General features: G+C 44.4%; 1 protein-coding gene across 7 annotated transcripts in view; it reads left to right on the top strand.

Moving 5' to 3' along the window:
* Window positions 1-14,039, top strand: part of LPP (LIM domain containing preferred translocation partner in lipoma) — a 454,652-nt gene that overhangs the window by 282,878 nt on the left and 157,735 nt on the right. For all 7 annotated transcript variants that reach the window (XM_032777311.2, XM_032777310.2, XM_032777322.2 and 4 more), the window contains one exon: window positions 5,157-5,855. In XM_032777311.2, coding sequence (XP_032633202.1) covers window positions 5,157-5,855 — 699 coding nt within the window. The remainder of the gene's footprint in view (window positions 1-5,156; window positions 5,856-14,039) is intronic.

Genomic DNA, 14,039 nt, shown 5'->3' with positions numbered 1-14,039 from the left:
TGATAGGCTTCTACGCTTCTTAGATGTTCCTGAGCTCTCCAGAATGAATGCAGTGCTGTAAATGGAAGAGTGTGATCTGCCCACATCATTTGGTCCATGTGTTGAACTTAGAATTAAGATTTTTGTTTGTTTTTGCTTTGCACTTGTAACTTGCTGAAAGTTGTCCTCCAAGATAGAGTGCTGGAGGCCTTGTTGTTGTCATCCTCCTTCCTCCACTACTTCCTTCCTTATGTTTCAAGCTAGTGTCATGTCCGAGTCCACAAGAAATCGTTAAAGGAAACGGTAATGACTATGCTGATCACTCCCCTCCTCCCCATCCAACCCACCTGAATTCTGTAGCAGGTGCAGAGAGGGGCAATGGGGCAGAAAGAAATAAAATTGAGAATTATCTAGTGCTCCTCTGGTTGCTTCATGGCATATGCAAAGCCTGGGCCCCTTCTTTTCAATCCAGCCTGAGACAAAGACTATTAGACTTCTCCATGATTGACTTTCAGTGAAATGTCTGGAAGGACTCCTCAAATATCTGGCTGCTGCCTGGGTAGCTAGCTATTAAAGCTGTATCCACACAAATACAGCTGTACCATATGGGTGCAGCTGCTGATTTGTGTACAGTGTATGCCATAAAAACATTTGCATTTCTTGGGAATGAAATACAAATTTGCAGTGGGATCTTGATAGAGAATAAGTCAATCTACTGGATTAATGCGTTTTATTAGACTGTAAATTCTTTGGGCTGGATTTTTAAATATATTTAGGTGCTAAGGATGAAGATAGGACTTTTTAAAGTGAGACATCAAAGTAATCTAAATTTAAGCATACATAAATAACTTGTATGACAGTCAATATTCACTTAGACCTTTAGGCTTTGGAAATGCATCCCAGTAGCCCTAAGAAGTGCAAATAGACAACTCTGAAAATCGGGCTCCTTGGGACATCCTGAACCCTTTGTACAACCAACATTGAATCATCTTGATTATCTGCTGTACTGGAAACTCTTAATGTTTATGCTGAAATGTATTCACTTCCACTTCATTTAAAGAGACAGGATTGTAGTTGCTGGTTTAAAATGATTTCCTTATCCTAAACCAAGATATTGTCTACTTAAGTATTTTCCGCCTTGTGCACTGAATGCAAGCTTCACTTAATTTTGTGACTGGTAGTTCACCTTTCTGCTGCCAGACTAACTCACTCATAAAAGAGGCAGTACATTTAGGTTACTTCCTTCTGTGATTAACAGGGCTCTTGTGTTTTTTCCCATTTAAAAAAAACCTCTGATTTTGTTTTATTTTTGACAGTAGCGGTGGTTCTGAATATAATTCCTTCCTGCTTTTGTTTCTCTCTTCAGCTCTGTTTGTTAGTATCTGGGGTTTCTGGTTTACTCTCTCTTTGCAATATTAATTTGCAGGAATAAGGTGATGGTAACAGACATGATTGAAATTTGCATTTGCAAAGTGCACTAGGTGCTTTCCCCTAGTACGCAAACAGCAGAATAGCCCGCATTAGTTTGGAAACAACCTTAGAGAATACCACAGGTATGTTTTGGTGGGATTGGTCATTCACAAATATGATGCTTTTGAAGCAGGCCATGCAGATGTGGCTGGAAAGAGGGATACATAAATAAGCTTCCAAGAGCCCTCTTCCCCCACTCCCGCCACTCATTCCTTCCTGTGTATTTCTGGGCTGCTGCTTATGGTATGTGCAGAACTATCCCCTTCATTATACTAATCCCCCATGTATCTGACACATCCACATATACATAGACAAATCCATTTACCCATCTCACCTGCCTGCCGTTGGCTGTCTAGATCACACACAGCCCCTTGGTATCTGAGCACCTTTCTCTCCTCCTAGAAATCCCTTCTTCTGTGGGGCCTTTAAATGTGAACCACCTGAGCGAGAATCCTGCACCATCTCCAGCTCCTATTGGCTTAGCACCTTGATGTTACCTTAACCTGGAGAACCCCAGCTCCTATTGGCTTACCACCTTGGTGTTACCTGAACCTGGAGAACCCCAGCTCCTATTGGCTTACCACCTTGCTGTTACCTGAACCTGGAGAACCCCCATTTCAGAATGAGGGCTAAGACACCGGTGAATAGTTGTGTGTGTAACCAGAGATGCTGAAGCCAGATAGTGGCCAGCCCTGTGTGGGGTAGACAAAAGGGGTCAAGAAACCTTTTCTCCTTCTGCCCCTGCTCAGGGGACAGACACAGGACTTGTCTTTGTCCTCGCAGGGAGCTCTTGTGCTCTCAGAAGTGCTAGACTTCCCCAAATGCCATAGTCCTTCCCCTTTTCTCTACTATACCCTATGCACTGGTTTTGCCCTGCCCCACCCCCACCCCCTCAACACTGCCAGAGGAATTGAGGGTGAGTCATGCTGACTGCCTCCTGTGACGCCTCCTGGTGCAGATTTCCTCCATCTGAATGCAGACTGTGGTTTGAGTGACACAGTACAGCCCTCAGCTACTTGTCTACGGTCACAGAGTGACTCGGGAAGAGCAGGGAATATAGCCCAGGCCCCCTTGCTCCTTGTCCCCTGCTCTAACCATGGTTAGACCACACTGCGAGACGGAGATCTGCTCCTTGTGCTCTTTTCTTTGTTCATTTGGTCTCCGTTCTGTGCCCTTCTTGGACTATATTGCCCCAGTCAATAGGCCCAGGGGGCTGTCTGGGTTGGAGAGTGCCTTCCCTGAACAACACCAAGTCTGCCTTGTTTCTGGCCTGCAAGGGGGGACCCCAGGGTGTGTAATCAACACACTAAATGTGGTTACAAAAAAAGAGAGAGACAATCCCATATTGTGGGTTGGAAGGGTTAAAACTGTCGAATTTTCGTGCCGATTTAAACTCCACTTGTGTTTTTGCAGCGGTTCCTCATTATCTTCTCTCAGAGCCTGTTTTTCAAACACAAAAGTTGTGCAGAGGTTTGGTTAACAGAGCCTCTCCCCCCACCCACTAGCTCTCTAATAGCCCATTGTCATTAAAACATTATCCAGCTTCTCCCCACTCTGCCCCGTGAAAAGCACTTTCTTGGGGGTACTGTATGTATACTCTGCTGCGTTTAGGCCCTTTCATCCCATTACAACAAGTGGACAAGTATTCATTTACAAGAACAAAATAGACGGGGAAACTGGCAAGTTTCTAGCATGCTCAGGCACATTCACTGGGCAGTTTCTCATTAGGTGAGCAAATAAGCTCCTTTCATCACCTGGAGGGCCCTGAGTCACTTCCTACCCATAAAAGCAACAGAGAGTCCTGTGGCACCTTATAGACTAACAGATGTATTGCACTAATGCATGCGTCTGATGAAGTGGGTGTTCACCTACGAAAGCTCATGCTCAAATACGTGTTAGTCTATAAGGTGCCACAGGACTCTTTGCTGCTTTTTACAGATCCAGACTAACATAGCTACCCCTCTGATACCCATAGTTTCTCTATGCTCACTCCTACATCTTTCCACCCCACTCACTTTACTGTCCGTCCCAGGAATCCCATGGTTGTTTGGAAGGTCAGGGATTAAATACAGTCGGCTTTATTTTTCTCCTGCTGAAGTTTACTGCCTTGCTTTCTTTCACCTCTCTCACTTGTTTGGAGTCAGGTCTGTGCTATCGTTTTCCTTTCTCTCTCTACATTTGTTTATAGTAACTCATTCACAGTGGTCTCCCTTAAAAACACTACAGCACACTTGGAAATCTTCTCACCTAAATCCCCTATGCTAGTTAACCTTTATAAATTCTCTGCCTAATGGCAGATGAAATTTGAGATTTTCTTACTCTTTTTTTATTGGGTTTCTTTCTGTGTTGTATACGGGAGGCTGAATGGTATTTTATGTATGCAACTTACGAAGGGTCTATAAATTCTATAATGCCCCTCTTTCCACTGCTGTCTGAGGTTTGGTAGCAACTCATACAAGATTGGTAATCTGTGGGATCAGATATTTGCCTAAAGTTGAATGCAGCCTTACTGTAGACCACCCTGGGGTCCATTCATTGCTTCTGCCTCCACTAAGGCTGAAACTGACTCTTAGATTATAGAATTGATTTGGGGTGAAATTCGTTCTCATGCAGAAAGCTCAACAGAAGCTTGGGAAACCATTTAAGACCAATTTAAAAGTGACAAGCAAAGGAAATTTTTTTTAAATTGCATTTCTTCACTTTTCTGTTTCTTCCTCTCTATAATGAAAGCAGGGAAAATATATAAAATTTTCAAAAGAAAAAGAGGAAAACTAGGTGAATGTTAAGAACTTTCCCACCCTTTTTTTGGTTGTCTTGGATCATCAGCAAAGATGGCCTTTCATTAGGCAGTGGGGTTAAATAGGTCTTAACCAAAACAAACAAACATTTTACCCACATGAGACCTAAAATCTCCTAAGTCTATTGCTCAGTTCTTGTTTCACTAATTCTGCATTTGTCCACTGAGTCCCAGGGACAGGCCTGATCTCACAACACATCCATGGCAGAGCTGTGAACAGAACCAATGTCTCTTGAATCCCAGTCCTGTTCACACTGGATTCAGAGGACTTAAGCCTTCAGGATTGCTGGCCTCACTCTGCGCTAACACCTCACTGCAATCACTCCAGATTCACACCAGCATAACTGAAAGCAGAACCAGGCTTCATATGTGTATATTAGCATAGCCCTGGATTTTCCTTTGGCATTTGATCTGGGGTCATGTGTATTGCTTTGGGAAGACTTCCTTGGGAGCTGCTTTTAATCCATCCCTTTGCCCTGCCTTTTGTGTATTAAAAGGAGCCGCCTTATCAGTGGGCAGGATCTTGTGAACACATTTCGGAGTCCTCTCCATTTCAGAGCTCTCTTATTTTACAGGAATCTTTACAGCTATTCACGTCGGCTCCCCTCATTTTACTCTCCAGCAATTGCTTTTGTTTAAGGCAGTTTTTTTGTAGAGTCAAAATCCCAGAGAAAAGTGGAAATATCCTGCTTGGCAGTTCTGTTCTGTTGCACAGGTTTTGCCCCGCTCTGCTATTACCATTTTATAATGTGTAGTCCCAGGTACATTCCTCCTTTACTTAGCAGTTTCTGTGGCTGTGCAGCTGGTGCTATAAAATCCTATTTCCATTTAACTCTGGCTGTTTGTTTTTACCAGCTGTATGTTTCCTTCTTGTTGATGATAAGATTTTTCTCCTCTTATTGTTCCACAGGGCTCTGGGTTCACCACCAGCTCCCCAGTTACTTCTCCCCCGGGATCTACTCCGGTTACTGGGCACAAGCGGATGATCATTCCCAACCAGCCGCCTCTCACTGCCACCAAGAAATCTACTGCCAAGGCACCGATGCAACCTGCTGCTCTGCCTGCCCCAGTCCCAGTTACTCCTGTTGGTACACTAAAACCTCAGCCACAGCCAGTTCCAGCTTCTTATATCACCGCGTCCACTCCCACCCGACCAGCGTTCAACGTACAGGTGAAAACAGCCCAGCCAAGCCCTCACTTCCAGCCACCTGGCCCACCGCCTGTTCAGTATGGGCTGGGTTCAAACCAGTCCTATGCTCCTCAGCCAGCACGGCCCCCGGGGCCAGCACAGTATGTTCCATCTCAGCCTCGTGGCCCTGACTATGGGTACGCTCCCCAGCCTGCACGTCCTTCGGAACCTGGCTATGGCTATGTACCTTCACAGGGGCGGTATCAAGATCTTTACTACCCTGCAGGCCCTGGATATGGCGGAAGAAATGGCTCAGAACCATCCTATGTGCCGCAAAACACGTGGAAGCTCGAGCCAGCCTATCCCACAGCTAACACCGTGGCCCAAAATCCACCTGGGACGTACCAACCGCCCAGCACAAAAAAGACCTACATTACGGATCCGGTGTTGGCACCTCCTTCACCACCCATGCAGCCAAAGGTAAGAGAGAGACAGACAGCTGCTCTTAGGCTTGGTTTGGCCATGGCAAAAGCCGTGTGGTTTTTCCGTCTTGTTAGGTATTGAACGGCATATTGAGCTAACAGGATTGCCAAATACATCTTTGTGTCCTGTTGACATAGGGCTACAGAGGGCACAGAAAGAGCCAGGTCTTGTGTTTTCTCTGATTGCCTTTTTTTTTTTGTAACTGACTGGTAGAAAAATGGGAACTTTCATCTGATTTGAAAATACAAGTGCTGAGGTCTTAGAAATTCCACCTTTCCTGTGGGGTGACATTGTCTCATTTCAGGAATGCAGTGATATTCAACAGAATTCACCCTGCAGGGCAGAGGAATGTTAAGCTCTGAAACTTTAAAACTCATCATCCCAATTAATAGGACATGTAATTATGTGGCTTCATGATGCCCTGATCTTTCAGACTTGATTCTCCTAAGATTGATGAAGAGATTACTGACAAAGACTTGGGGTCACATACACTGTTGGGTCTGTTTTGTTCTCCAGTTACCAGGGGGAAAATTATTCCTGTCCATGTGCTTAAAATTGGGGGGGAAAGAGGGGGTAGAACAGTGTTGTTCACTGCATGTGATTTAAGCGAGTCTGTGCATCATTGCATAAAGATCCTTACCCCTGAAACCGCACACAAATGTTTCCCTACACCAAGCTTGGCAGCCGTGAAAAGCTTCCGTGTGTGCTGCCCATCCGTTCCAAGGAATGTCAAAGCAAAGGAGCCCTTGGAAGAGGCCTCTTAATGTGAAACTGACTAGACAGAGAAAGTTAAACTCACCCATCTGGTTTCACTGCTTAGGCCTTGATCCAGGAACCAGGTCTATACAAGCAGAGCCCCATTTCCTTCAAAAGCTGTTCCTGTGGATACAGGGGCCTGGCTGTGCAGATCCAGATTCAGGATTGGGGCCTTGGTGAGGTGTTTGAAAACAGCATCAGCAGTGAAAAGTAAGTAAATTTGTAAAATCTAAGCTGCTGTTGCCACACGTAAGAGATAGTTATTCATGTACATGGAGCCAAATTCCACCCTCCATTGTAACCGTGCATTTGGTTTATCTTGACGGTGTGCTATTAACATGAGTGCTCTAACCTCCCCACAACGGGAGCAATACCCGTGTGCGTTCATTGCTTTGCACTCACCGAGACCTGATGACAGCTGGGGTCAAGTCCTGCGCCAATGAAAGCATTGCTGTCACAGGCTACCTTGATTTGCCTTAGTGCAGAACTCATCTCTAGCCTTTTAATGCTGAGAGAAAAATGCTAAATAGTTACAAAACAAAACACAAAAAGCTCCTTCCATCGACCTTGCCCTCATTCAATCCACTCAGCCTTTTTTTAGTAGCCAGATTTCATTCCAGTTTCCTGAATTCAGGAACTCTTCCAAGCAGTGAAGCTCCGGGTTTCTCAAGTCAGGATAGACAAAGCAACAAATAAAAGTCCTTGCCAGCAGACTGTATTGCAACCTTACTAATTAACCTTTTTTCTTCCACAGAGCTGTGAGCACAGGAGGGGAGGGGATGCTGTATATGTCACATGTCTGATATTAGGTAGAGCTGATGTTTTTTAACAAGTATTGTACTGCTTAGGCCAGATCCGTTGGTGGTGTAAATCGGTGGGATGACATCAGTTTATATCAGCTAAGGAGCTGGCCCAAGCACTATAAAAGAGCCATAGCGCAGTGTCTCACCATGAACAGCGTGAGTCTTGCAGCCATATTTGCAATACAAAGCTGGAAGGGACAAGACAATTTAGCTTAAGTTTATATTTATAATGTAACATCATTTCTTCTGCAAAACATCCTTTCCACTTATTGATACATAAATCCCTTGGGGAATTTAATTTCTTCATAGCCTGCTGAAGGCACGTTGCTATCCAGTTTCAGCATGGGCACGATTACTATCTTGAATAGTCATGGAGGAAGCTGGGTATTACTTAGTAGTAAGAAGAATTAGAATTACAATTGATGGATATCTTCCAAGGTAATAGGAAGTGTCCAGTAAATATACCCACCCCTTCGGAATGACCCTTTTGTCATTGGCCATAAAAGCAGCATTGTTTCACTAGACTGCATCTTGTCTCTCTTCTTTCGCAATCTGGCTTATTCTGATGAACCAACTTTTTGGAATGATTTCGTATCAAGGAAAAGTTGCTGAAAATGTTACGCCCATGACATCCATTGGAGAAATCGCTGTAGCTGGTTTTACCAGATGCATGAGGGGTCTTAGCTTGTTTACTCTTCATATATTTGTTTGAGATTTGTTTATTGAACTCTTTAACTGAGTAAAAAGAGTATTAACCCAGGGTAAGAAGCAGACATTAATTTATGTCTCGTAAAATGGAATAAGACCTGTGAGAATCTTACTCCTTTCAAGGGAATGACCCAGAGGATCTGAGGGCATAACGTCATTTTTAAACGTTATTAATACTAGTGGATTCTTAATGTAATGTACATGCAAAATGAAAGGGGTGTGGTAACAAATCCAGCGACACCCAGAAGTGCATGGTATTCATTTCAGCAGCACATCATGGCCTAGAACTAGAACTGACTGAAATTTTTCATTCAAAACTTGTCGGTTTTTTTATGAAAAATGGCTTTTGGTTTGCAGCATGCCTGGGAAGAGGATCACGGCCGGTGGTTCTGTCTCTGACAGCCTGACGCAGGAGCAGGCAATGTGCCATTTGCTAATCATGTTGAAGTTGCTGTTGATCCAAAGCAAATCTAGCTTGGTATGGGAACAAACAAAAAACCCAAGACTGTACTGTTCCTTCAAGCCCATGCAGAACAATGAGTTGCACTTAGGAAGTGAAAATGCCAAATGAGTCGGATCAGTCCAAGTTTGTGTTGAATTGTTTTGTTCAATTGCCTTTTGTAGCAATTCTGTTAATTTTAATGCCCACGTCATAATTAGGAAATGAACTGATGAAGCATTTCCCTCTTCCCTCTTAATATTTCACTAGGGAATTCCTGTCTCTCTTTCTCTAATCTGTTTCATACGTCGTGGGGATATCCATATGATCAGTTCCAGAACCGTGTGGTTAAAATGTGGAACCTTGTGACAAATACCATTTATCACATGATCCTCCATTTTTCCCACTGCATTCTGCCCCCTCCTACGTAGAATCAGATTCTAAAACATCCCTGTAGGTAACTGCACCCCACTCATAGGTCATGGAACAGAAGACCATAATGAGTCACTGACCACTGATCAGCCACAGCCCACTGATATTTTGGCACAAAACTATCCGCAGCGGAAAACAGAAGCGGTAGCAGACAGTCTCCAGCACAGAGAATCCTTTAAAGCCTAAGTCTTGGTCATATCAGAAAAAAAGAAATCCCACCTCTTTGCCACTGTAGCCGCCAACGGACATCCACGCCGTACTATTCCAGGCCACTAATCTCCTTGTTAACCCATAATGCCTTCGCTCAATTCCATAGCCCATCACCTCATGCTATGATAAACTATCCGTCTGTTTCTCAGAGACCTTCTGCCACCTAGGCAGCCTCTCAGAGCACCAGGAACCCTATAGCAGACCCAGACCCAGTAATGTTACACCTTGCCTTTCCAAATCTGGCTCCTTCACACAACTGTAAGTCCTGGAAGCACTGCAGGGAAACCACGCCACCCCCTGCGGCTCTGATCCAGGTTATTCTTGGCTAGTGAAAGTCAGTCCTGGCTCCTACTAACTGAGACTGCAAATGCTTCCTTCAAGAAGAAAAGCTACCTCCTGCCTAAAGCACTGTCTAGTCTAGTCAGTACTTAAGGACACCTTTGGACAACACAGCCAACCTCTCTATGTTCCGCTCAGTATCTAAGCTTACATACACAGGCAAGCTAATGGAAAAGCTAATCAAGAGTTACCTCAACAAAGGTTATCTCCCACTCCACCTTAGTGCAGCCAGTACCTTGCATTCCTCCTGATCAAGCATCAGACGAGGACGCAGAGGAGGGATGGCAGGAAAACATGAATTAAGATCATAGAATATCAGGGTTGGAAGGGACCTCAGGAGGTCATCTAATCCAACTCCCTGTTCAAAGCAGGACTAATTCCCAACTAAATCATTCCGGCCTGGGCTTTGTCAAGCCGGGCCTTAAAAACCTCTAAGGAAGGAGATTCCACCACCTCCCTAGGGAACCCATTCCAGTGCTTTACCACCCTCCTAGTGAAACAGTTTTTCCTAATATCCAACCTAAACCTCCCTCACTGCAACTTGAGACCATTGCTCCTTTATTCTGTCAACTGCCACCACTGAGAACAGCCGAGTTCCAGCCTTTTTAGAACCCCCCTTCAGGTAGTTGAAGGTTGCTATCAAATGCCCCCTCACTCTTCTCTTCTGCAGACTAAATAACTCCAGTTCCCTCAGCCTCTCCTCATAAATCATGTGCCCCAGCCTCCAAATCATTTTTGTTGCCCTCTGCTGGACTCTCTCTAATTTGTCCACATCACTTCTGTAGTGGAGGCCCCAAAACTGGATGCAATACTCCAGATGTGGCCTCACCAGTGTTGAATAGAGGGGAATAATCACTTCCCTTGATCTGCTGGCAATGCTCCTACTAATACAGCCCAATATGCTGTTAGTCTTCTTGTCAACAAGGGCACACTGCTGACTCATATCCAGCTTCCCATCCACTGTAATCCCCAGGTCCTTTTCTGCAGAAATGCTGCTTAGCCAGTCGGTCCCCAACCTGTAGCAGTGCATGAGATTCTTCTGTCCTAAGTGCAGGATTCTGCACTTGTCCTACTTCAACCTCATCAGATTTCTTTTAGCCCAATCCTCCAATTTGTCTAGGTCACTGTAATGGCATAATTCCCCAATCTAAACCTTAGAGTCCAAAAGATGGGGTACCAGCATGAATTCCCCTAAGCTTAATTACCAGCTTAGATCTTGTAGCACTGCCACCAATCAGGACTTGGAGTGCCTGATACACTCTGGTCCCCCCAAAACCTTCCCTGGGGATCCCCAAGACCTAGACCCCCTGGATCTTAACACAAGGAAAGTAAACCCCTTCATTCACCAGTGCCTCTCCTAGGCTTTCCCTCCCTGGGTTACCCTGGAAGATCACTGTGATTCAAACTCCTTGAATCTTAAAACAGGGAGGAATGTCCCTTCCCCCCTCCCCTTTCCCCCTCACCCAGAGGCAATACAGATTCAAGCTCCGTGAATTTAAAACAAAGAGGAAATTTACCTTCCCCCCCCCGCTGTCTCTCCCTTCTCCCCACCAATTCCCTGGTGAGTACAGACTCAGTTTCTTTGAGCCTTAACAAGGGGAAAAAATCAATTAGGTCTTTTAAAGACAAAAACTTTTAATAAAACAAAGAAGAGTAAAGATAATCACTGTAAATTTAAGATGGAATATTACAGGGCCTTTCAGCTTATAGAAACTAGAGAGAAGCCTCCTTCAGCAGAAATACAATTTAAAATACTTTCAGCCAAATACACATTAAACTCTCTACCAGTCAGATACACATTTGCAAATAAAGAAAAACAATCAAAAAGACTAAACCGCCTTTCTACTTGCACTTACTACTTGAATAGAAAATTAGAGCCTGTAGTACGTCCGGTCACTCTCAGATCCCAGAGAGAACAACAGACAAAGAAAAGAACGCACAAACAAAGACATCCCTCCACCGAGATTTGAAAGTATCTTGTCTCCTGATTGGTCCTCTGGTCAGGTGTTCCTGGTTCACTGTTTGTTAACCCCTTACAGGTAAAGGAAACATTAACCCTTAACTCTCTGTTTATGACAGTCACTCTGGGCCCTACCTCTCCCCCCAGCTTAGTGTCATCCACAAACTTGCTGAGGGTGCAATCCATCCCATTAATGAAGATGTTGAACAAAACTGGCCCCAGGACAGACCCCTGGGGTACTGTGTTTAATACCGGCTGCCAACTAGGCGTCAAGCCATTGATCATTACCTGTTGATGAATTAATGCTCTTTTCTGGATCACAGGGAAGGACCATATGTCCATACTAACATGGCTGGACTTCTGCGAGGCATTCAGTATGGTCAGTCATGGAGTCCTGCCATCCCACCTTAGAGATGTGGCAAAGTTGAGTGGGATCATGTTAACAGAGCTTCAGTCATTCCACTCAAACCATAGTCACAATCACTGTCCTCACCCGTAGAGTGCAACAGGGATCCATTCTATCCACAGTCCGATCGACTCCTATATGAAGCTAATACTGGAGATGTGAAGTCTGATATCTTGACACCACTGCAGGGCTAGAAACAGGAAAGGGCAGATTACTGACTTCCCAATGGCCAGAGGGGGAGGGCTGAGGGGCCAATTGCTCCTAGCTCACATCACGCTTTAAATCGGAGACATTATAAATGGAAAACTGTTTTTTAGGATGTTTTTATAGGTTTTTCACGGTAGGTCTACTTTACAAATGGAGGTGTGAGTGTGGAACAGCGAGGCACACTCATGGTCACTTGAATCAAGCTACCATGGGTAACAATGGTAGTGTCGACATGGCGGAATGAGTTTCAGTACAGGTGAACAAAGTCCCTGGCACCCAAGTACAAGCCTGTGCCACCCCATCTACGCTACTGTTGTTATCAGGGCTAGCTAGATGAAAGCTAGCATGGGCATGGCTACCCATGCTCCACGCATGTCGTCACTTCGCGTATAGACATACCCTAGAATTGTGTTAATTTTTCCCTTCCACTGGGTGTCTGTATAGTTGAACTCACACTAACCAAGAGAGTCTGCCTGTTAGGCAAAGGGAAAAACAACAAAAATAGTACGGATATAATTTTTTTAATAGTTCTTTCTGGCATTTCTCAAGGTGTTCTGTAGAAGTGTGGCATGTTCGTAACCCTCATCACCTGGCCAGGCCTGGTAGAATCATTTTCTCAGTATTCGTTTGGAACGATCTGTGTAATGCACTCATGCCATTGCTGTTGGAAAGCTAAGCTGCTTTTCCTATGCCATGCTGATGCTTTGCACCACGCTTCACCAGCACACATGTGTAAACCCCCCATCTTCTACAGAAAAGGGACTTTAGAGAGTTTTTATCATTTTCAGTGACGTTATTGTTTCTATCCTTTCTCCTGTAAAGTCCTGACAGCCATAGCTACCATGAATCCAACTAAACCAGATCTCAGTGGGAAACAAAATTGCCACTAACGTAGATGCCTTGAACTCTAAACTCCTTTTTAATTCTGAGGTCCAGTGGGAATGGGGGGATGTTGGGTTCTAGTCCCCATATCTGGATCTGTCCTGATGGCTTTGATAGCAGGTTGGATCCCAAACAAGATCAGCGTGTTTTCCCTATCTAGTGTGAATGCAGATGAAACCTAGTGAGTTTTTGGTCCAGTGTGGTGGAAATCTCATGATGGAACAATTGATTTCATGAGATCTCTGTCATTGAAAAAGGGAATCTTTCAAGAACACCACATGAGATTTTGGTGCCATCTAACTCAAAGTTGAATTTTAGCCCCAGTCCCTGAATCCCAGATCTTTTATAAGATCTCTCCCCTTCCCCAAACCAATCTTTCACTCCACACATGTTGTTGATGGGGCTAGAACCTATCATCTGCAGCACCATGACCACAGTGCTGTTTTAGCTAAAGAAGGAACTCCCATTTCTGAAAGCAATAGTAGGGTCTCATCTTCTATATGATCTTGATGCTAAAGGAGGACAAAACACACCTAGTCTACACAAAATCTGGATCTCAACAGCATGAAAACATGTCAGTTGCCTTAGACACCACCTCAGCATTTACAGTGTTCTAGGTATGCCCTATAGTAAATATTGAGAATGCTGCAAGCAATGAGGTAAAGCTAACATTATCTAACCCTCTTAGCAAGGTCTTAATGGTGACCACTTTGAAGAGAACAGGCATAAACCAGTTTGTCTTGTTGCAGTGTGTCACAGTAGGCATTTCTGTATCTCCCTCTGAAATCAGCAGTAATAATGGTCTCATGAAGCTTCCAGGGACCAAAATGGTCCCTAGATAATGTAGTTTTATTTATTTTGCCTCTCACTCTTCCCAAGCCGCTGCTTGAGCCAAGGTGTCCAGCTGACTGAAAATCTGCAGTAAAGGCATTCACTTGGATGTTTCATCTTCAGCTCAGACACACTTGCTCACCAATGTCCAAAGCTATGATTGATGCACTCCTCTTGTACGGGTGTGATTTTTTTTTTTATGGTGGAA

Source organism: Chelonoidis abingdonii, chromosome 8, assembly GCF_003597395.2.
Source record: "Chelonoidis abingdonii isolate Lonesome George chromosome 8, CheloAbing_2.0, whole genome shotgun sequence".
Lineage (NCBI taxonomy): Eukaryota > Metazoa > Chordata > Testudines > Testudinidae > Chelonoidis > Chelonoidis abingdonii.
Note: the sequence above shows the minus strand (reverse complement) of the source record. Positions and strands in the feature narration are given on the sequence as shown.